Genomic DNA, 24,826 nt, shown 5'->3' on the forward strand with positions numbered 1-24,826 from the left:
CTTCTCTCAGCCCCCTCTTAGCCTTGACACTTCCCAGTTCACTCACCAGATGGGCAGCACCCACATCCTTCCACATCTCAATAGGAAGGAGAGATGACAGAACTCAAATTATTCTTTCCCCTTAGTTTTCTATTTCCAAGTTGTATCAATTCTTCGTTCAGAATCTCTCCTCAAATTCACCTCCCCCCTTTTCATTCCCTAGCCACAGCTCCGCTCCAGCCATACCTAGATTTTTGCAAGTTCCTCCTAGAAAAACTTGCCTCCTCCATATTGTGTTCTCTTCCAAAGCATGCACCACACAACTGCCGGGCTCATCTTTCTAAAGCACCATTCTGATCACATCCTCCTTCTACAGCTCTCCAATGCTTTTAGCATCATGTATGTAGTCTGACCTTGTTCTTTATGTGCTGATGTAACTCCGGACCTCTGGGTTTGAACTTGCTTTCAACACCTGAGTTTGACTTTGCTTTCAAGACCTTGCAGACTTGAGGGAGAGTCTTCAAGTCTGGCTGAGGCTCCAGCCAGAATTTCCACAGCTCCTTAAGATTTGTTGGGACCAGAGAAATTGAGATGTGGCTTTTCCTGAAGCAGAAGGTCTTTGAGGAGCAGAAGGCATCACAGTATTTCCTTGGCTGTGGCCTGGAATCATGGGTTGTTAGAACTAAAAGGGAATGCGAGAAACCCTACTGTTGACTGATGAAGAAACTGGAGTCCAAAAAGAAAAGTAAGAATTAAGTTTCAGGAAGAGCACATAGAACCTTACAGCGCGGTCTTCTATGAAGTGAGATCTCTAGCTCAGTTAAGTTGTAGTAGTTTCTTTATGATTCTTCCAGTTACCACACCAACTAGTAAATCTCGTTTTCTGGTTTTAGAAACACAGCCACGGATTTCTGCTTTGCCTAGGCGTGGCTCTTTGTTTTCCCATGCAGAAATTGCATATCTTTCTTTCTCTCCTAAGGTTCTCATTTCGTGAAAACCATTACTGATTTGCTCTGCTCCCTCCAGCTTCCTTTTATGACTTAGGACGGCAGTCTTCCCAGCTCACGTGCTTATTCACTGTTGTTTGGTTTACACTCTGTGTGTCTTATCACCCTGGCCCAGCTGCCAGCCCCCTCGGTGGGGCCCACGTCCAGGCCTCTCCCCTTCCTCACGCAGAGCCTGGCGCAGGCATGTGCTGCCGCAGCAGGGCAGTCATCCGACGTCTCCAGAGAGGAGAGGCTCTGGTGTTGCCCCTTCTGCCTTCCTTTTTTTTTTCTGCCCTTACAAATACCAAATAAAGTAATATCTGCTTATTAATAAAATTTAAACAATTCATAAAACCACAAAATAAAAAGTAAAAACTCTCCCCCTTCCTCAAATCCTAAGATCCAGAAATAACCACAGTTAATAATTCTTCAAGAAATGTTGTTAAATTTTGCCAGGTGCTATTGTAAGCACTTGTATTTTCTCATCTTATCCTCCCCCAAACACACTGAGGTGTGAATGATTATCCTCATTTTATAGATTAGGAAACTGAAGAGGATAATGATTTAAAAAAACAAAACCAAATCCTATTAAGCACTATTTGAAGAACCGACATGTAAAATAAGGAACTGGTTTGTTTTGGGTTGCTCCAGGATTAGCACGCTAACACCAAGGGGTGGGGGTCAGGAGGCAGCTAGTTTCTACTTAATGTGGAAAAGCACGTTCTGGCGAGTCACTTAATACCTCAGTGGGAGAAACCGCCCTTGAGTGGAGTCAGTGAGCCTCTTTCCCTGGCAGTGTTTAAGTACCTGCTGGCTGACCATCTGTCAAGGCTGCTGAAGAGGAATTCCTCACCGGCGGGAGTATGGCCAAGGTGACCTCCAAGGCTCTTTCCAGGCTGGTTCTTTCTCTGATGAATAATGAGGTCAAGCAGCCAAATGAACCTTATGCCTCCTGCTTTATAGCCAGAGCAGCCCAGAGGAGAAGAGAGGCACCTAGAACATCGCAGTAGGATGTTAAAATACGTCCATTATGTGCTGGGCTGAGTTAAGGACTGTGTTGTATGAGATGGTGGAACCAAACAGCAGCAAAATCAGATGCCCGTTTGCTCCCTCCTGTCTGGCTTCCCCAGGGAAGGGAGTGCTAAGAAATGGAAACTGCCTTTTTGGTTCAAGCGCCCTAGGTTGTGCCCTGGGCCAATAACGCTTCCTGTTTCAGAGCAGGTACATAATCACTTCAGGAGGTACGAGGTTGAATACCTACAGTTTGCCTTTCGTTGGATGAACAATCTGCTTATGCGGGAGCTTCCCCTTCGCTGTACCATCCGCCTGTGGGACACATACCAGGTAGGAAGAGACCCCCTGCCCTCTCCGTGCCAGGCTGTCCCCGAGGCACCCAGCTCCCTGCCCTGGTGTGTGGTGTAGCTACTGAGAAGGCCCCCTCTCCCTTCTTTTTATTTCTGTGCCTCCGTTAGCCTTATGGGCAAGACCTCTGCTAAAGTTTTTCAGCCCTCTGCTTGCCCAGCCACAAAATGGGTATTGTGCTACTTTTCCACCTTCCAAGAGGATTAGAATTGAGAGGACCAAAGCTAGCTCCTTTGTCAGGGCTCAGGGACCTAACTCTGTTCTTTCCCTTCCCAGTCTGAGCCAGAAGGTTTCTCCCACTTCCATCTCTACGTGTGTGCAGCCTTCTTGATCAAGTGGAGGAAAGAGATCTTGGATGAGGAGGACTTTCAGGTGAGTGGCCAAGAGCTTAGCCTTGCTTGGAAATGGCATCAGAATGGGAGTTAGTGCATTAGTGAGGCTGCACAGACAGAAGGTCCCACGGCAGGTATCTGGCTGGGAAAAGGAACTGATTCCGTGGGAGAGAGCATGCTCAGAAGAGGCTACCTCTCCCAGGTGGCAGGAAGTCATCAGGGCCCAGAGTTCTTGCAGTGTGAAAAAGGCTTTTGTGGCAGAGAGGCTGCAGGGTGGCTGGGCAGGCTTAAGAGACCTTTCATTCATTGACAAGCACTTCCTGAGCACCTGCCACATGGAGGCACTGTGGCAGGCGTAGGACATCTCAAGAAATGAAGCAGAGATCTGTCTTCTCATAGAGTGTACACCCTGCTTGCGGGGGATACATACAATAAACAAAAGCATAGTGAATAAGTAAATAAAGAGGAATGTTAGAAGGTGATAATGAGATATGAAAAAGGGTAGGTAAAGCAGGATAAATGGGATTATTAGGTGGCAGAGAAGGGGCCGGTTGCAATTTCAAATTTCAGGGTAGGCCTACCAAGGTGGCATTTTAGCAAAGACGTTAGGAAGGTGAGAGAGCAAGCCACGTGGACGCCTGGGGGAAGAGTATCTGGGCTGAGGGAGAAGCCAGCGCAAAGGCCTAAAGGCGGCAGCGTGCCTGGCTGTTCAGCAGCCATGGTGGAGGCCATTGTGGCCAGGAGCACAGCAGCCCAGGGGGAGAGTAGGAGGAGGTGGCGCAGAGAAGTCACAAGGGGCCCAGGTCCCAGGGGCCTTGTGGGCCACCGCAAGGACTTGGGCTTCTGCTCTGAGTGAAAGGGGAGCCATGAGAGTTTCAGGCAGAGGAGCGATGTGATCCGACTTACGTGTCAGAGGGGTTGCTCTGGCTTCTGTGTAGACTGTAGGTAAGGGTGGAACGGGGGGCCCCCCAGGAGCCTGTCGTCCTCCAGAGAAGAGGGTGGCTTGGACCAGGGTGGTGGCAGTGGAAGTATTAGAAGTGGTCAGACTTTGAATATAGTTTGGAAGTAGAGCCAGCAGGAATTCCTGATAAATTGAATGCAGAGTATGACAGAAAGAATGAGTTACTTGATGGGGCAGTAACTGGTGTTAGATGGTTACAGAACAGACGCCCATGGGGCAGAGAGGGAAAGGCAGGGCCCAGGTAAGGGCTTTGGAAGGAACAGGCGGGAGCGGATAAGGTGACTTCTGTGGGTGGACGCTCGCCAGGGCGCAGGGGCTGCGGGCTGCTGATTGAGAACCTCGGCTTCTGGCGGCGAGCAGCAAACGTGACGTCCTAGGATAAATGAGGCCCCGGCTGGGACGGCTGGGGGCCGGAGTGAGCTATCAATTCTGATAATGTGGCTGAGGTGGAACAGGATATTGAGAGCATGAAGTCTAATTGAGTTATCATGAGCCAGGCTCAGAGAGCTTTGTCATCTGTGATAAAAGTGCTTCCCAGATTAGCTCAAGGAGGTGGCAGTGATTCCTAGAATGGCTTTCAGCAGTTCCCAGCATCGACAGCATATAGGACAATCCCCTACGACTTGAAGACCATGTTAGACGTAGAGATGTGGGGAGCATGTTTGATTAGCTGATGGATTTGAGGTCTTTCTGCACTAACTCAGAATAACGTTGGGGATTTCTGTCTGCTGCCTTGTTTACACCTCAGGTAATCCTGCTCCTGGAGGAGTCGCTCCTCTTTCTTCTAGACAAAGTAGAACAGGCGATTAGGTCATCTGCAAAGTCCCCCCCACACACAGCCCTGAAACTCTATCAATAAAAATAGAAAAGGCATGCCTGGTTGTGGAGGGAGACAGGCGGTGTCCTTTAGGAGACCGGAGCTTGGCACAGGTGGAAGGAACAAGGCCTCAGGAACACTGCGTAGCACGAGGTGTTAGGCATGACCTCTGCAGAGCTAGATGGCCTGCACGTCTTAACTGCTAGAGGACTCTCTGTAATTGAATCACTGCAAAAATTACAGAATGCTCTGTAAATGGGTACAGCATCCTAGACAGCCAGACAGGCCCCGCCGGGAGAGGGGCGTCTTAGGACCAAAAGCTGCAGTCAGTGTCTCAAAGACAGCCCAGGCGAGGAAGCCGCAATAGCAGAGCGGGGCGTTGTGGCAGTTTCAGAAGACCAGCCCTTTGTCACCCTTAAAGAGCAGGAAGAAGAGCCAGGTGGAAGTGAGCTGGTGACGGGGGATTCAGAGGGGGCAGCCATCTTCCTGGTGTACAGCGGCACAGAAGGTGCTTCAGCCCTGGTCTCTGGAGCTGGTCTACCTGGAGTCCAGTCCCAGCGCTGGCATTTTTCTAGCTATGCATCCTCCTGTGCCTCTGTTTTCTCATCTGTAAAAGGGGGATAATAATACCCACCTCCTAGGGCCGTTATAAAGATCCAACAAATTAACACATGGGGAGCAGTTGGAATGGTGTGCTTGGCACACAGCCCCAGACGTTATTAATACTGTTCCTAGCTGCAGGGCAGAGCTTCAGGACCCCTCTCATCACATGGCCTTCAACTTACCTGCATAACCACGCTAGACTAATCCCGAGCAGAAGTGTGGACGTGCATGAACGAGCTGGGCTGGAGTGGAGGTGGCAGAATGCAGGGGAAAGGGCAGTGCCCCAGCTGTGGTGGAAGCCCCAGAAGGAGGGGCACCGGCTTCTCCCTGGCCAGGCAGCCATCAGGGTCAGCGCCTGGGAGAGGGGACCAAGCGCTGACACAGGAGGGCCGCATAAGAGGTTCTCTCTCGGTGACCTCTGAAAGGTGGCACCTTGGGGCATGTCCACACACAGATATTTAGGGACAGAGAGGCCTGCTCCTCCCGAGGGACGCACAGGCTGTTGAAATGAGGCCTTCCAGTAGAGCCAGACCAAGACTTCCATGGTGCAGGGCCCTTGGCAATACAGCCCTCAGTCTAAGCAGGTGAAGTAATAATAGCGATAATCATCTTAGGTCGAACCATGAGAAATTGTTGTTTTTATAAGTCACAATGGTCAAATTTCCTAAGGTTCAATCTAGTGATAGCTAATTCTTGGCACTTTTAACAGAATGTTTATCCCTGCTAATTCATCTATTCCTATGAGGCAGGTCCCCATTTTATAGCTAGGGAAACTGAGTCACAGTACAATTCAATAACTTGGCCAAGATCGCACAGGGAGAGTGGCCTCAGAGACTCAGAATCTTCCTACCTGGGGGCTCTGCCTGCCTGGAGCAGCCCTGGAGCTCCGCTCACGCTGTTGCTGCCACAGGCCAGGATCTGCTCACTCCCCCTACAAAGCTGCCCTTCCAAGCCCCTCTCAGGGTCGACTGCTAGCAGGTTTTCTTCTTTACAAACCCTGGCTGTTCTAAAACTGCAAAGGTCCTTGTAAACGCCTACGCTTCCGGCTCCTGGGTTTTCCTTCCACTGCCAGGACCCGTGACGTCCCGATTCCCTGGGATGCCATCCCTCACAGGTGGCTAGAAACCATGCTGCACTTGCCTGCGTGGGAAGGAGAGGCGCTCACGGTCCCCAGGTCGGCGGCAGCTGGGAGCTCTGGACTGCACGCAGGTGGCCGGAACCCAGGCGGGCTGAGCCTCTGTCTGTGAAACACTAGGGCCCCGCCCACGGCCCTAGCGCTATGTCAGGTCAGAGTGCGCACAGGGGGTGCACAAAGGGCGAGACTTAAGACTTAGGAGGGGTTTGGGAAAGGGTGGAATCCACTCAAACCAGCTTGTTAAAAATTTTTTGTCTCTGTCTTTTTTACTTTTTAATCTTGAAGTAATTTTAAACTTATACAAAAGTTCCAAAAATAGTAAGAGTTCCCATTTACCCGCCCCCCCCCCATACTGGTACAGTTCACCAAACCAGGAAGTTCTTATTGATACAATACGTTTAGTTAGTCTATAGACCTTATTTGAATTTTACTAGTATCCCCATCAATATCCCTTTTCTGGATCAGGATCCAGTTTGGAACCCAAGTGGGACAGTTCCTCAGTCTTTCTTTGTCTTTCAAGACAGAAAATTTTCAAAACTTTAAGAGTACTGGTTAGTATTTTGTAGAATGCCCCTGAATTTGGGTGTTGTATTTTCTCATGATTAGATGGAGGTCGTGCCTTTTGGGGAGGAACGCCACAGAGGTGATGTGCCCTTCTCAGTGCGTCCTGTCCGGAGGCTCCCGATGCCGGGGTCTCCTTACGCCCACCTCCATCCCTTTGTTAGGTTGGGGGTTTCCCAGGTTTCTCCACCGCAAAGTTACTATTTCTCCCTTGGTAGTTAGCAAGCATTTAATCGGAGGATACGTTGATATTATGCAAATTACTGGTTTCTCATCATTCTTTTCCATCTAATTTTAACATCTATTAATGGTTCTTGCCTGCAGCAGTCATTACTGTGGTATTTGCCTAATGGTGATTTTCTATTTTCATCATTCCTTCTACGTTTATTAATTGCCATTCTGCTGTGAGAAAGAACTGCCCCTTCTCCCATTTATTTATTCAGTTATTTATTTCTATAGATTCATGGGTGATTATTTATTTTTGGATTATCGAACACTATCATTATCTATTTGGCCCCTAAGAGCTCCTTCAAGTTGACTTCTGTGTCTTTTTGACATCCCCCCAAGCCCATCTTCTTTTTTTAAGCACCTCTTTAATTTCTGGCACTATGAGATTGTATTGGTCAGCCAAAGGGGTGCTGATGCAAAATACCAGAAAGTGGTTAGTTTTTATAAAGGGTATTTATCTGGGGTAGGAGCTTACAGATACCAGGCCATAAAGCATAAGTTACTTCCCTCACCAAAGTCTATTTTCACATGTTGGAGCAAGATGGCTGCCGACATCTGTGAGGGTTCAGGCTTCCTGGGTTCCTCCCTTCCAGGGTCTTGCTTCTTTCTGGGTTCAAGGATCCTTCCTTCCCAGGGCTTCCTTCTTTCTGGGCTTAGGGTTCCTCTCTTCCTGGGGCCGGCTTCTCTTTCCTCTGTCAGCTTACTTCCCAAGGCTCCAGCTTAAGGCTTCAGCATCAAACTCCAACATCAAAAGCCCTCGACTCTGTCCTCTGCCATGCCTTTTATCTGTGAGTCCCCACCCACCAAGGGGCAGGGACTCAACGCCCTAATGACATGGCCCAATCAAAAACCCTATTCATAACTCAATCACTCCCAGGTACAGACCAGATTACAAACATAATCCAATACCTATTCTTGGAATTCATAACCATATCAAATTGCTACAGAAATGTTCTAGGTTTCTCTTGTATTTTCTTTGTCCCATCTCTGGTGAAGCCAGGTTTTTGCCACTAAAGATATTTAGAGGTGTCATAATAACTTTGAGAATAAGATTGTAGAAAAGCGTTTAGAACCTCTTAAGTTTTTAAATGTAATGTTCTGTGTGATCTATTAACTTTAATAAAAAAAAGCTCATTTAACTCAAGTTCAAGAACATGCAAAACTAAGTGATGGTGATGGAGGTCAGGCAAGCCAGTGGTTTGGGGGGGAGGTGGTGTTGACTGGGGAGCAACACAAGCCTTTTTGGGCACAGGAAGTGTTCTCTGTCTTGATCTGGGTGGTGGTCACATGGGGTGCACATCTATAAAAAGTCACCAAGCTGTGCACTTAAGATTTGTGTACTTCACTATATGCAAATTATGCTGCATTTAGCAAGTTAAAAAAAATAAAAGTACAGAAGAGCCTGTGATAGGGGAAGGACTTACGTTTCAATTTGTCATGAAGCCTTGAAGGTTGGGAAGAAAGCAAATGGTTGCGGAAAATGAAACCTCACTAAAATCTACCTGCCAAGTAGACAGTTGACTGTATGAAGCTATCCAGATCAAATCACATCAATGCTTCCTTTCTCGCCTGGAAAGGCTGAAGCAAGTAAAGGAGTGTATTTACATCTTGGCATTAAGCTAGGACCTTGATGTCATTGGCACCTTGGAGGCTTGCAGTTACTATTAAAAGGCTGAGCATTGAGATTCAGGGCTGCCAAGTTACAGAACCAGCTGAGTGTAGGGGTGGTGGCTGTGCCGGAACTCATACGGTGTTGAGTGTGTTAGGGGCAGAGGCAGGAGTGGTGGGAACCTGCTGGTTAAAGATAACTTCAGTCTTGGTCAATAGAAAGATGTCTGTCCTGGACTTAACCACCCTAATGCATAACCTGCAGGGCCGCTGTGTCCAGTGGTGCTCTGCCAAGGGAGGGAGTGGGGGTTTCCCTCACCAAGCTGGGAGTCTGAAGAGGACTGCACCTGCCCAGAGGACGGGGCATCTGGGCTTACAGGAGCAGGCTTGCTGAGGCCTCATGTTGCCACTATGGGTCCTAGAAGGAGGAGGTAAGCAGAGAGGACTCCCCAGCAGCTAGGCTGGAGCAGATGCGAGCTCAGAGGTCCCTTTCCCCACTCTGATGTAAGGCCCAAGAGAAAGCCCTTCTCAGCACTTGCCCCCAGCCTGCGCTTTGCTAGGTTCACCTCCCTGGGAAGAGGACATTGTAGCCATAGTTTTCCTGGCAGAGGAGATAGCCAGAGCAGAGGCCCTGCCTGGGTAAGAGGCTGAGGTGTTGGGAAAGGGAAGAGGCAGCGAGAAGGTAGTGTGGCTGGAGTGTCACGGGGTGAGGGGAGAGTATGGCAGGTGCTGGTTTTTGAGAAGGAAACTGGGTTTTATTCTGAAACAGAGGGGAACCTTTACCCTCTCTCCTTGTTGCATCAACAGCCTTAGCTCTTAAGTTTGGCCTAGTAATGTCAAGGACTTGACCTGCACTGCTCGCTCTTTGGGCCTGAAATGAGGAGAGATTCCTTGGTCCCACTCGAGAAGGCCAGAAGAGGCAGAAGAGTGAACTAGGGAGTCTCACGTGTGTACATTCCATTGCCAAATAACAAAATCATGGCAGCAAGAGTAGACTTTCAGCCTCCCACTCTCTGGCCAAGGCTAAAGTTGGAATGTTAAATGAGACTGGAAGAGTCACAGAATTTGGTCACTGGAGAACATTTTTTAGTCTTGATACCTCTTGACAGAGTGCACCAGTAAAGCAGGTTGTTGATGTCAGAGTTTGGGCAGGAGAAATAACTGCTTCCCAAAGCAGGCTAATGTAAGTCCTGGGAGGACAGGAAATAGTTGAGTGAGTCCTGTGAGCTAAGAACCATGTAGCAGGCCTCTGTGGGTCAGTGCAGCCCCACTGCACTGGTTACAGCCAAAACACAGATGAGTTGCTAGAAGGGAGAAGTGAAACACCTCCAAAAATCAAAACACCGGCATCCATTTAGAGGAGCATGAGCCATGTCAAATGTTGGGCATGCAGAAAATGAGAATAACCCACAGGAATCCCCAAAACGTTCTACTATAACCTAATGTATCTAGGAAAAGTGTGCAAAAGTGTGTGCCGAAGGCAGGAAGAACAGGTACCTACGCAGCTCGGCATCTGTGAGAGAGCCCTAGAAGAAGCAGACCCCAACAAGGCCTTAGATGGCTTAGAACTGATTTTGAGAAGTACTCTGGAGGTATGTCAAAGACAGTAATCAAAATTCCTTTAAGTACATAAAAGAAGAAAAGGGCAAGGGAGTCATGGGACCAGCTGAGGACTCTAAACCAGTGTCAGGTGGTCTCAGAGAGTTCTTTGCTTCTGCCTTTACAGAAGAAAACCTTGGAGAGAGTCCCACTCTGCAGATATCTTTTTAGGAGACAGGTCAGAGTTGTTGAATGAAGTAATGCTAAGCCAGTAGGCAATTCCAGGCCTGATTAACAAACTACATGTAAAGAAATCCCTTGAACCAGACGGCATCCACCCATCGCAGGACTGTCGCCAAGGGCAGACCCTGCCTTCACAGACAGTGACTTTTCGATTGGATCTGCCCAGAGGAGGGATTTGGAGAGAATCCCAGGCACTGAAGACCTTCCACCCAAAGCAAGCTGGTTGGAGAAAGGGCACGATGGCTACACATGTAAACAAAAACAAGCCATGAAGGGGAACTCAACATGGTTTCCTTTGGGGGAAAAGCTTTCCTAATGCACTAGGGAAACAAATGAATAAAAGTTTGATTTTCACAAAGTTTTTATCCAAGGACATGTTTTGGGGTGGTTTTTTTTTTTACATTTTTTCCCCTTCTTTATTTCTTTTAAAATGTTACATTCAAAAAATATGAGGTCCCCATATACCCCCGCCCCCCTCACCCTACTCCTCCCACATTAACAACCGCTTTCATCATCGTGGCACATTCATTGCATTTGGTGAATACATGTTAGCACTGCTGCACCACATGGTAGTGGTTTGCATTGTAGTTTACACTCTCCCCCAGTCCACCCAGTGGGCCATGGCAGGACATACAATGTCCAGCAACTGTCGCTGCAGTACCACCCAGGACTACTCCAAGTCCTGAAAATGCCCCCACATCGTATCTCTTCTTCCCTCTCCTACCCTCAGCAGCTACCATGGCCACTTTCTCCACATCAATGCTACAATTTCTTCCATTACTAATTACAATAGTTCCATAGTAGAATATCAGTAAGTCCACTCTAATCATACTCTATTCCTCCATCCTGTGGACCCTGGGATGGTTATGTCCACTCCCCCTCTATATCAAGAGGGGTTTAGATTCCACATGGATGATGGATGCAATTCTCCTGCTTGCAGTTGTAGACACTCTTGGCTCTCTGGTGTGGTGGTTAACTTTCTTCACCTCCCTGTTAGCTGGCCAGAGTAAGCAAGGACATGTTTTTAAACAGTTATATTGGGAATAGGGGAAATGTTACTACCTCACTGATTCTCAAAATGCAGGATTTTTTTTAAAGAACTTATTTGACTTGGGAAACATTTTTACATGCTTGAATACACTTTACATTTGGAAAAAGTGTTCCAGTATTGCAAAGTGATTGTATATACAGTATCTTATTTAATAGTATGTATTTTATATGGCCCTCTAAGTTATTTTACTGTTAATTATTACATGCTCTATATTTGTTTGTACTTGGCCCAATTACTAAGTAAAATTAATAACTCTCTAGGATTTCCTTCAAACAGCCTCATCTATGATTTCTTTCTTTTTGTTCCTTCTACTTTCTGCCCTACTTTTCTTCTCCAGGGCAAGCAGTATATAGTACAGTAGTTATAAGGACAAGCTCTTGAGCCAGATTGCCTGGGTTCAAATCCCAGCCCAGCCCTGCCTTGTGACCTTGGGCAAGTTCCTTAACCTCTGTGCCTCGATGTCCTCATCTGTAAAATGGAGGTAATAGCACCTTCCTCATAGACTGGATGTGAGGATTAAGTGAGTTACTACAGAGCATGCGCCAAGCAGTTAGCGCCCCACCTGGTACGTAATGGGCCCTCAAATGACACCCTTGATACTCTTCTCCTTCCTCCCCAGGTCGTCCAGCTGTTGTTCATTTTGTAGTGGGTTTTCCCTGTGCCTTTCCCTTAGGAAAGCCTCTTTCCTTATTACTTTCTATCCCTTCTCCGTTGACCCTTAACTAGTTGTTACACGCACACACACACGGCTCACATTCCTTCTCTGACATGTTCTTTTTTCCTATGGGATTTGTGGATTCTTCAGCAGGTACCTGGGCTATGCTTTTTTCTGCCATTTCAACCAATTCCAGATTTTCTTCTATTAAGGGACATTGCTCCCTTTTCATTAATTGGGAGCACTCATTGGCCTGCCTTCCTCTCTGCTGTTTGCCCTACAAACTTTCTCCTCCTCTCAATGGTAGTATTTCATCTGCCTGCATGTATGCCATGTTCAGTGCTCCTGTGAGCTGACTTTATAACAAATCTTCAGTCTTTCCCTGCCCCACTAGTGTCTCTCTACCCCTAGATAAAAGCACCTGATTTGTGATGAACACCTCTCTCCCCCAGCCATGATTAGTTTCTATTTTACTCATATTCCAAATTTATCATTGCATTGGACAAGGTTTCCCATTCTTGCAGCACTGCTGTGCTTGATGCAGTTCCTAGGTGTAGCCACCAGGTGGCAGATTGGTTCCTCACAGAGGCCTCAGTGCCCATGGGGAGGTGGGGAAGATAACTGATCAGGTGTAGAATTATTTGGAGGTTTCTGGTAAGGCTAGAAGAATAAGAAATTAAGAAATTACAACTGGATCCCATACCAGCAAAAAATATTCTCTCCTGGAAAGATCACCCTTTTTTTTGGTTGTTTTTGTTGTTTTTAATTATACAACTATATATTTAAAAAATTAGAAAATTATAGAAAAATTAGAAAATGCCAGTAAGCAAAAGGAAAAAAAAAATCAGGTACCTGAACTTTTACCACACAGTTTAATACCATCATCACTTTGATAGATTTCATTTCAGGCATTTCACCATGAAAATCTACACAAGTAAATACATATTGTATATATATAATTAATGGAAACATTTTGTACATATTGTTCTGTAGCCTGCTTTTTATTACTTTACAAAATATAGTCAATATTAAATAATGTCAAAAAAAGTATAGCTTTAGATGAGATGCAAGGCAGGAGGGATACCAGCCCAGGAACCCCATACATCGCCAGCAGCCCACACCAGCATACCACAGACTTGCGCAGAAAGCATCGCCTTGCTGACACCTTTCAATTTGAACTTCTCCTCGCCTCAAAACTGAAAAACTCATCGGTCACTTTTTTTCAGAATGCTGTAACTTAAGCAAAATCTTCAAACAATCTGTTGAGCGTTTATTCAAGAGAAACAGCATCTTACCGTGTCAGATCTTGGGACTGGACATCAGCCAGATCAGTTGTTTGCACAGTCACTTTGGATCTCTTTTTTTTTTTTTTTGTCTTTTTCTTTTAAAGATACACAGATCACACAAAATGTTACATTAAAATGGATCTCTTTCAAACAAGAGCTGCAGAAAATGTTATATCAAAGTTGAAGCTTTATCCCATTCTGATCTTCTGGTCCAGACAAAGGGGGCAAATTGCTCTTCTGATAGGGTGGCTGAAAGTGAGCCCTGTGTTTAAGGTTTCCCTGGACCAGTGGTGGTACTAGTGCCCAGCAGCTCGCCACCATACAGCTTCAGGAACCCAACCAAATTGGGCCTTTGGGTTTAGTTGCAGACATTTCTAACCACTCCAGCCTCCTCTCCTTTTAAAAAAACTTGGCTAAGTTAGAAAAAGTAATTCTGGGAATTGTTTATTAGCTAGAAGTTTGGGCCCCATTGTACCCTTACAACCAGGGGCGTTGACACAGTCCTGAAATAACTGCTTTTTTTTTTTGACAATCCATGACGTCTGGTATAATCACATAGTTGTGCATTTGTTACCTCAATCATCACCGCATTTTCATTATTTCATTAATAATAATAAAAACTAGCAAGAAAAAATTCTTCACCCCTATATCTCTCTAAACTTTCCCTGCTGTACATAGCTGCCATTTCTGGCTATTCTTCCACAATTATTTATTTATTAAGCAGTTTTATTGAGATATATTCATATACCATACAATCTATCCAAACTGTATAATCAGTGGCTTCTGGTATAATTACAGTATTGTATATTCATCACCACAAAAAAGTTTAAAACAATTTCATTATGAAGTAACTTCTGCTATTGAAAAAAGACAGGAGAGGAAGCAGATGTAGCTCAAGTGGTTGATGCTTCCCATGTACAAGTTACCAGGTTCAATCCCCCATACCTACTAAAAACAAACAAACAAATGAAAAAAACGACTCTCATTGGGAAGCAGATGTAGTTCAGTGGTTGCTTCCCATGGATGAGGTCCTCGGTTCAATTCCCAGTACCTCCTATTAAAAAAAAACTAAAAACTAAAACAAGGGAATAGGGACCGGCCCGATCAAGATGGCAGAGTAAGATGCTTCAGGGTTTTGTCCCTCCTCAGAAGCTCTGAGCTACCACGCACTAGGAGAAACAGCTTTCTCAAAGCTCCAGAAAACTGTTGAAGGACTGCAATAAGAGGGCAAGTGCTAAATCAAGGAAAAGACTTAGTTAAAAGTGGTGGGGGGAAGCAGACTTGGCCCAGTGGTTAGGGTGTCCACCTACCACATGTGAGGTCCGCAGTTCAAACCCCGGGCCTCCTTGACCCGTGTGGAGCTGGCCCACACACAGTGCTGATGCATGCAAGGAGTGCTGTGCCATGCCGGGGTGTCCGCCACATAGTGGAGTCCCACGCACAAGGAGTGCGCCCCGTAAGGAGAGCCGCCCAATGAGAAAGGAAGTGCAGCCTGCCCAGGAATGGTGCCGCACACATGGAGAGCTGACACAAGATGACACAACAAAAAGAAACACAGATTCCCGTGCCGCTGACAACAACAGAAGCAGACAAAGAAGACGACACAGCAAATAGATACAAAGAACAGACAACTGAGGGGGGAAGGGGAGAGAAATAAATAAAATAAACCTTTAAAAAAGAAAATGTGGTGGGTTCTCATGGGGTCCTGGCTGGCCTCTCCCCCACCTGGCCAGTGTGGGACCCTGGTCCCGTCCTAGAGGGAGCAGAACACCCTCCTGCACATCCTGGGAGCACATGTGCCCAATTTGTCTCATGGTGCCTGAGGGACTCCCTGCCCCAGAACTTTCCCTGTGCAGAAAGCAGCTCACAGAGTTCTCCTACAGAACACTGAGTTAGAGCTGTCAGGATATTGCTGGCCGTAGGACGTGAGGAATCTGTTTCCTTGGGAAGAGGGGACATTTGGGAATTCCTAAGGTCACGTGCATATGTCCAGGCCAAGATACTTGTGCAGAAAGGATCAGAGTGGCTCCTACACTTTGGCCTGTAGCTGTTCTACAGACTCACTGTATGAATAAGCCCTGAAGGAGAGCACTGTCACAGGTCAATCTGCAATGACTGGGAAAAGTGCTTTCTTTTATTCCTCCTCCACCCCCTTCCCTACTCTTCCTCCCCTCCTTCCCCTCCTTTTGTTAGCTTCTGGCATTCAAGGAAAGTTCTGCCATAACACTAGCTGGATATGAGCTTAAAAAACCAACTCCTCAGAGTCTAAATTCCATCAGTGACACATTAAAATATCAAAAATATCTGTGTTTCAACAAAGGCTACAAAACATACACAGAAGTGATGGCCCAGCAAAGATTAAACCATTAAAAACCATTAACAAGGAGGCCCAGACCTGGGACATGATAGAAAGAGACTTTTAATAAAGGTTCTGGGCTTTTCCACCCACACGCCCCCAGCGCTGCTCCGCAGTCGCTCGCCACTCTGGGCTCCTGACCCCCCGCCTCCCTCCAGCCGCCGCTGGGATCACCTCCTGAGACCTCGCCCGCCATGAAGAGATGGTCGACATCTGCAAGGTCCGGGCGGTGGCTGAGGGCTGAGCCTGGAGGCGGAGGGGGAGAGGACAGAGGATCACAGCGATGGTGCTCACTGGTGGGACGGCCTCCGCCAAGGCCCTAGGCTGAAGGCATCGCAGGCACAGCCCCTGCTGGTGCTGACATTGTCATAAACCATCACTCTCAGGAAACCCGCTTCACAAAAGAAGCCTACAAGAAGTACTTAAAAGATGATGAAATCCATCAAAGGCCAACTGAAGACCAGAGCTCAGAAAGGGTAACTCTTTTATGACAGGGGCCGCAGAACAAATCCACATCCTTGCCATATTCAACAACCATCTGTTCTTTATTGGTGAAAACATGAGCCCAGATGGTGTGGTGGTGGCTCTTCTGGACCCAATATGTGATTTTCTTTAAGGTGGTTTGGACATGGAGAAATGCTAACAAAGTTGGCAATTTCTTCAGCTCTATTACCCGTCGTCCTAACTGGCTGCTGCTTTTCATCCACACCACACAGGACTTACACAGATCGGCAGATACAATCTTTTTTTTTCCTTTCAGCCACATGGTTTCTCTCTGTATGATGCCATCTTGAACTCTTCATTTATTTTGATCTTGATTTATTTGGAGCTGAGGCATTGCTTTTAAGAAAAACATGTCATGTAGGTTGTCTAAAAATAAAAATGCATTTAAACTAAATTGAGAGAAAAGCCTCTTAGTTTAATATCTTTAAGCAAAATTCATCCTGTAGTGTTCCTAGAGTAGCTAGAGCCTGTTGGTAGATAACTACTATACAGCATAAGACTGACTTCACATAACTATGTCTAAGTTAACCTACTTCTGAGACTGAAATATAAAAACAAGAACCAAAAGTCTTAATTCTGATTAGAAGGGAGAGACCACGTTCATAGCAGTGCCAGCATTCAAAGTGGATCTTTATACATTTCATCATCCACAAACAGAAGTAGCTAACTCTGGAAGAGTTTACGGAAAGAATAAAAAGAGACTGTATAATAAAGTTGAAAGCTAAGTGTTGTCTGAGCTTATTTGTCAGAAATCAAGTAGAACCAAGTTCTAGAGAAATCTAGAAGTTTCCTGGAATGAATGTGGCAAATGTGTTGGGATAGTAACTGGAACAGGAGTCAGGCAAACTAGCCAGTCCCATCACCTGTTTTTTGTTTGTTTGTTTGTTTGTTTTGTTTTTAATCTTTTTTTTGTCTTTATTTTTTTAATGTTACATTAAAAAAATATGAGGTCCCCATATACCCCCCACCCCCCTCACCCCACTCCTCCCCCCATAACAACAACCTCCTCCATCATCATGAGACATTCATTGCATTTGGTGAATACATCTCTGAGCACCGCTGCACCTCATGGTCAATGGTCCACACTCTCCCACAGTCCACCCAGTGGGCCATGGGAGGACATACAATGTCCAGTAACTGTCCCTGCAGCACCACCCAGGACAACTCCAAGTCCCGAAAATGCCCCCACATCACATCTCTTCGTCCCACTCCCTACCCCCAGCAGCCACCATGGTCACTTTCTCCACACCAATGCCACATTTTCTTCGATTACTAATCACAGTAGTTCATGAATAGAATATCAGTAAGTCCACTCTAATCCATCGCCTGTTTTTGAACAACTGATGAACAAAAATGGTTTTATATTTTTCCATTGTTCAAAAAATCAAAATACCTTGTGATTTGAAAGATATGAAACTTAAAATTCAGTGTCAAAAAAAAAAAGGTCCTAGGTGTGCTGAAAGAGCTAAAGGAAAACATGGGCAAGGAACTAAAGGAAATCAGGAAAACATCAGATGACCACAGTTAACAGAAATTAAAAACTCCTTACAGGGTTTCAGCAGCAGATGGGAGCTGGCAGAAGAAAGAATCAGGGAACTTGAACGTGAGACAATTGTAATCATTCATTCTGAAGAGCAGAAAGAAGAAAGAATGGGGAAATGGACTTTGGCCCAGTGGTTAGGGCGTCCGTCTACCACATGGGAGGCCCGCGGTTCAAACCCCGGGCCTCCTTGACCCGTGTGGAGCTGGCCATGCGCAGTGCTGATGCGCACAAGGAGTGCCCTGCCACGCAAGGGTGTCCCCCGCGTGGGGGAGCCTCACGCGCAAGGACTGCGCCCGTGAGGAAAGCCGCCCAGCATGAAAAGAAAGAGCAGCCTGCCCAGGAATGGCGCTGCCCACACTTCCCGTGCCGCTGACGACAACAGAAGCGGACAAAGAAACAAGACGCAGCAAATAGACACCAAGAACAGACAACCAGGGGATGGGGAAATTAAATAAATAAAATAAATCTTTAAAAAAAAAAGAAGAAAGAATGAAGAAAAGTGAACAGAACCAGAGGAATCTCTGGGACACCGTCAAGCATTCCAATACACACATGGAAGAGCCCCAGAAGGAGAAGAAAGAAAGGATCAGAGCGAATATTCAAAGAAATAATGGCCAAAAATGTCACAAATATAACAAAAGGCATAAATATACTCATCCGAGATGCTCAGCAAAATCCAAACAGGATGAAACCAAATAGACTTACACCATGGCATATTTTAATCAAACTATTAAATGACAAGAATTCTGAACACAAGAGAGAAGCAGCATGTCATGTACCAAGGAACCTCGAAAAGATTAACTGTGGATTTCTTATTGGAACCTGTGGAGGCAGGGAGGCAGTGGGAAGATATATTTAAAGTGCTGCAAGCAAAAAATTGCCAACCCAAAATTCTGTATCTGGCAAAACAGTCTTTTAAAAATGAGGGAGTGATTAAGACAAAAACTGGGAGTTCATCGTCTCTAGACTGGCGTTTCAGGAAATGCTAAAGGGAGTTCCTCAGGTTGAAGGGAATGGATAGCAGACAATAGATTAACCACAGAAAGAAATGAAGATCTCCAGTGAGGGAGGGCTAGGACATGGGTAAATATAAATGCCAATACTACTGTATTTTCGTTTGTAGCTCCACTTTCTTCCTACGGGATCTAAAAGGTGAATGCACAAAATGTATCATTCTGTTGGTCTGCCATTAGTGACACGTAACTTTAATCTCAGGGTTTAAAATGCCTGCTTCCACTCCTCCATTCATGTCTGTTTTCTGGCTAGTGGGAAAGGGAGAAGGGAAAGCATGGAGCAGAACCCAGAAGCTGCACCTGTCGTTTCTGCTCACGGTCCATGGACCAGAACACACATAGCACCAACAGGCCACGGGCAGCCTTGTGCCCGACTAAAGTTCTGCCACTACGGGGACGAATCTTATAAAATATGTGTAAGAGCTCTACAGTGAAAACCGCAAAAGATTGCTGGAGTGCTCAGGTTAGCTGAAAGCAGGGTTTATAAAGTAATCCTAGCAGGTGGGCGGGCTGCTGGCATTCTGTGCATTACCAATTCACATCACTCAGCCGCTTTTTCTGTGCCTTTTTTCTTTTTGGGTTGTAGGCACTTCTTACTAAAGGCTATTAACCTTTGGTCTTTTACAGGTATAACAAATATTTTCTCAGTTTCTTGTGTTTTAACTTTGCTTTTGTTGTTCCTTGACACACTGAGATTTCAAAATTGCATGTAATCAAACCTCTTACGGCTTCTGGGTTTTGTGTCTTGCTACCATTACTTTTATAGTCAGAAAAAATAAAAATAATACCCAGTTCAGAAAGAGAGAGAGAGAGAAAGAACACAAAGCAGCAGCAACTAAATTACAAAGATAACCTAAATGTTCACATTCACTTTGGCTTCTCATATCCTCTTTAATAGGCTATCCCCACGGAGCTGTTTAAGGGAACAAAGTCAAGTGGACTTGGGCTTTGAAAATGCATAGGATTTAGGTATGGGGAGAAAAGAGAAGGTGTACCAGCTGAGAGAAGCAGCGTAAATTAAACCATGGAGACACAAATGAATCTGGCTGGAATGGACCGGGCCAGATGAGGCGTGTACGTTGGAAGCAGTGGGGGATAAGAGGGACAGGTGGGCTGAGGACAGTGTTTGGAGGGCAAGGCAGAGGATAAACACAGTGATGACAAGTGAATGCAGCATTAGGAGAAGGCAAATGTAAAAGGATGCATCCTACAGTCTTCTCAGTAAAAGGGGGAAAGTTAAAAACCAAGTATCTAACAAAAGGGAAACGGTTGAATAAATCAGGGCATAGCCACGTGATGGAGTACTGACATTGAGAATTATTTTTTGAAGCTTGTGTGGAAAAAAAAACCATGAAAACTATAGTAAAAGATGATTAAAAAGCATATAAAACTGTAACTATAATTACAACTGTTTAAAGAAATATGCATGCAAAAAAAGATTGAGAAGGAATACCTCAAAATCAAGAGAGGTGTAGTATTTTTCTCTTTGAAAAAAATCTTTATCATTTGGATTCTCTACCTACATTTTCTAAGAGGCAGATGTTAGTGGATCGGGGAATCAGCACAGGCTTTCACGGCTTCCTGCAGGTGAACCAGGGGCTGAGGGCTGTGCCCTGCCTGGGAGGAGGGGCCCAGGGTGGGCGCTGTGCCGGCCCCTCGGTCTGTAGGCTGGAGTGACAGCAGTCCCATCTTGTGTTCCAGGGCCTCCTCATGCTGCTGCAGAACCTACCGACCATACACTGGGGCAACGAAGAGATCGGGCTGCTGCTCGCCGAGGCCTACAGACTCAAGTACATGTTTGCCGACGCCCCCAATCACTACCGCCGATAGGTGCTGTCTCCCCTTGGGGACCCAGACTGCCCCTCCTCTGATGGCAATCCGATCACCGTGGCCACTGTGCGAGCTGCGGACCCCGGCCGGGCACCACTCCTGCTGTCAGAAGCTCCCCCGCACCGCCCGGGTCTGAACTTGCTGGCGTGCCTGTCCACCACGCCATGCCTCTGGCTGTGTCTCTCAGGCCACCGTCAGTATTCCATGCCACGCGGATGGGCCCAGCTCTGGGAGAGGCAGAGAAGGAGGTACAGGGTTGTCTGCCCCTTTAAAAGAAACTGGACAGCAGAAGGGGAAGGCCAGGGTCTCCGCTCACGCTGTCCTCCGCGGCCGGGCAGTCTCGCCCCGCCAGCCGATACAGTTCCTCTCCGTGACGCGGTTTCATTTGATCACAGGTCAAAACACCCTATGTTTCAGACTCCCGACCCCTCCCCTCTCTCCCGTCTCCTAGCCCTTCTTCGTCTGCCCTAGACTGGCGGAGCCCGTGAGGAGCCACTTTTCAAAACCATTGCCCCATGGAGGAGGCAGGATGCTTTTAACTCTCAGAAGAGGCTACACCCAAGGGCTAGGGAATGTATTTTTCTTTTTCTCACCAGGTGTCCGTATGTGTGTGTGTGAGAGAGTGTGTGTGCATACGCGCCCGTCGGCATTGAGGTACGTGTCTGACGTCTGTCTCCACACTGGCCCCACTAACACCGTCCGGGAAGGGCCCCAGGGACCCAGCGTGCACGCGTCCCGTGAGACGGATCAGGCAGGAGAGGGCGGAGGAGCTTTTACCTCTCCAAACCCTTTTTCCGTGATGACCCACTCCAAGACATGATGTGTAAATTGTGTTATTATGTATATGGGTAAGGATGTACAAACACATGTCCTCTTTGTAGCAGATGTGATTTTATATTTATAATGTGCATCGCCGTGCGGAAGCCACCGAGGCCGCTGGCACAGATGAAGCTGCCAGGCAAGCAGCTCGGGCGACCCGGGTTGGCCTGGGTGCCCCCCTGTGAGGGAAGCGGGTGGGCGCTGCTAGAGTGAGTACGGGGAGCAGACAGAACTGCTTCTTCAACCAGTGGCAGCTGCCCCCAGCCTCAGTGTCCCAGGGGTCTGCTCTCCTTGCCCCTTCTTGGGCCTTTCTGCAACATCTTCCCTGCTCCCTCCCTGCTCTCCAGCAGAAAAGGGCATGAAGACAGAGCTCCCTCCCCTGCGCCCCTCGCACCCTCCTAGAGAGGGGGGCAGCGGAGACGGCAGCCCTTTCTGCATGACTCGGCCCCCACCTTTTCCCCAGAATCTGGGGAGGACTTTTGTTTTTACATTTTTAAATCAGCATTTTATTCAGGACAGAAGCTGGGGGATTGCCAAGGAAAGGGGTTTCCAGTGTGTCCCTGGGCTTGGGGCTCTTCTCAGTATCCCCATCGTCACCGTCACACCCCCCACTGCTCATGGGACCTGTGACCCATGTTCCATTTTTTGGTATTTGGTATTCAGTTGTGAGAGGTAGGGGGATGGTGGCAAGCAGCTGTCATCCTCTTGGGAAGCCAAGCAGTGCCCCCAGTGGGTGACCCGTGAGCCTCGTTGCCAACTAAGCCCGCCATGCCAGTGTGCGTTCAGTTTCTCATCTGGAGCTGTTTCTCAGGCATCCTTCCTACCCTTTTCCCTTTCCCTTTCCGTGTGCCTCAATAGTTCCCTTCACGGAGTGAGAGGGCTTGTGACCCTCCCTCACCCGGACTAATTAAAGAAAGACACTTGTGTTCCCAAGTGGTGGTTTTATTTTTTTAGTTTTTATGTTTGTATGGGAAATTGTGGATAAAGTGAAAGAATTGTAAATAAATAGTGTTTCCTCCTCCATCTGCTGGTTTTTCTCCTGTGGATTTGTGTAACCTGGAATCAAAGGAGTGTCCTTTCTTTTGTCCTTTCTGGTCCTCATTTTTATGGGGCACAAGCCTTCTGTAGGGCAAACAAGGAACCAAAAGATTAAAAGGCATTCGCAGGGGATGTCAGCAGTCCCTGAGTGCCTACGTTCTGAAAGATGCTGCGGGAACTACACAAATGGATGACTTGGTTCCTAACAGCCAGCATTTCCACAGCTGCTTATCATGTGCCAAGCACTGTGATCAGCACTTTACACGGGTACTTCGTTTACTCCAAAGGGGAAATATGATCTAATGGATGTTAGAAAAGGGGACTGGAATCTCAGGGCTGGACGAATGCCCAGATGTGGCAAGTTCACACCCTCATTGTTCGCAGATGAAACCCAACTCAAGGCCACAGAGGGAGGAGTCAGTCAGAACTAGAATACAGGCCTCCAGGCTTATCTATGTTTTCCCCACAAAACATAAATCTGAAATGTATTCAGAGACCAAAGGTGCATTTACGGTCTTCACTCAACATAATGTCCTCCAGGTTCATCCATCCATTCTATCATATGCTTCACAACATCATTTCTCCTTACACTGCAAGAATATTCCATTGCGTCTATACACCACAGTTTGTTTATCCATTTATCGGTTGATAGACACCTGTGTTGTATCCAACTTTTGGCAATCTTAAATAACACCACTATGAACAGTAGTGTACAGATGTCTGTTTGTGTCACTGTTCTCAGTTCTCTTGGCTATATCCAGCAGTGGTATTGCCAGGTCACATGGCAAGTCTATAGTAAACTTCTTTAAGAACTGCCAGTCTTCCACAGTGGCTATACCATTCTATATTCCCACAGTGAATAAGTGTTTCTGTCACTCCACATCCTCTCCAGCACTTGTAGTTCTCTGTCTTTTTATAAGTGGCCATTCTAATAGGTGTGAAATGGCATCTCACTATAGCTTTGATTTGCATTTCCCTAATCACTTGTGATGTTGAACATGTTTTCATGTACTTTTTTTTTTTTTTTGCCATTTGTATTTCTTTGGACAAATGTCTTTCTAGTCTTTTGCCCATTTTTTATTTGGATTGTTTGTCTTTATTGTTGAATTGTAGCATCTCCTTATATATCATGGATATTAAACCCTTACTGGATATGTGATTTCCAAATATTTTCTCCCATTGAGTCATCTGCCTATTCACCCTTTTGACAAATTCCTTTGAGTTGCAAAGTGTTTAATTTTAAGGAGGTCCCATTTACCTATTTTTTGTTTTGTTGCTCATGCTTTCAGTATAAGATTCAAGAAACCATATCTATCACAAGATCTTTAAAATATTTCCCTATTTTCTTCTACTAGTTTTATGGTCCTGGCTTTTATATTTAGGTCTTTGACCCATTTTGAGTTGATTCTTGTGTAGGGAGTGAGATAGGGGTCCTTTTTCATTTTTTTAGTTATAAATATCCAGTTGTCCCAGCACCGTTTGTAGAGGAGACTGTTTTGTCCCATTAACATGGACTTGGTAGGTTTGTCAAACACAGTTGGGTTGGGAGCAGGTGGAGCTCAGTGGTTGAGCATCTACTTCCCATGTACAATGTCCCAAGTTCAACCCCTGGTACCTCCTTAAAAAACAAAAACAACAACAATTGGCCATAGAAGTGAGGGTTTTTTCTGGACTCTGAATTCTATTCCACCGATCAATTTGTCTCTCTTTATGCCACTACCATGCAGTTTCGACCTCTGTAGCTTTGTACTATGTTTCAAGGTCAGGCAATGAAAGTTCTCCCACATCACTCTTCTTTTTTAGAATGCTTTTGGCTATTCGGCTGCACTTTCCCTCCAAATAAATTTGGTACTTGCCTTTTCTATTTCTGTAAAATAGGCTGTTGGAATTTTCATTGGTATTTATTGAATCTGTCAGTCAATTTGGTAGGATTGACATCTTCATGATAATTAGTCTTCCAATCCATGAACATGGAGTGTCTTTCCGTTTGTTCAGGGTTTCTTGACTTCTTTTAGCATTGTTTTGTAGTTTTCTGAATATAGGTCCCATACATCTTTGGTTAAACTGATTCCTAGGTATTTGAGTTTTTTTGTTGCTATTGTAAATGAATTTTTCCCCTGACTTCCTCCTCATATTGTTCAATACTAGTGTACAGAAACATTACTGATTTTTGCATGTTGATCTTGTATCCTCCCCCTTCACTGAACTCGTTTATTAGCTAAGTAGCTTTGTGATAGGCATTTCAGAATTTTCTAAATATAGGATCAAGTCATCTGTGAATAGTGAGACTTTTACCTCCTCTTCTTATTTGGATCCCTTTTTTTTCTTGTCTAATTGCTCTAGCTAGAACTTCTAGCACAGGTTGAAGAAGAGTACT

At 46.1% G+C, this 24,826-nt stretch overlaps 1 protein-coding gene across 1 annotated transcript in view; it reads left to right on the plus strand.

The window, feature by feature from the left end:
- The window catches only part of TBC1D22B (TBC1 domain family member 22B), a 101,391-nt gene extending 78,957 nt beyond the window's left edge, over nucleotides 1-22,434 (plus strand). Inside the window, exons 11-13 of the mRNA XM_004484073.4 lie at nucleotides 2,182-2,309; nucleotides 2,604-2,699; nucleotides 20,464-22,434. Of these exons, the coding sequence (XP_004484130.2) occupies nucleotides 2,182-2,309; nucleotides 2,604-2,699; nucleotides 20,464-20,592 (353 nt within the window). The 3' untranslated portion in view covers nucleotides 20,593-22,434. The remainder of the gene's footprint in view (nucleotides 1-2,181; nucleotides 2,310-2,603; nucleotides 2,700-20,463) is intronic.
- The last annotated feature ends 2,392 nt before the right edge of the window (nucleotides 22,435-24,826 follow it).

The sequence above is a fragment of the Dasypus novemcinctus genome, chromosome 11 (assembly GCF_030445035.2).
Source record: "Dasypus novemcinctus isolate mDasNov1 chromosome 11, mDasNov1.1.hap2, whole genome shotgun sequence".
In the NCBI taxonomy this organism is placed as follows: Eukaryota; Metazoa; Chordata; class Mammalia; order Cingulata; family Dasypodidae; genus Dasypus; species Dasypus novemcinctus.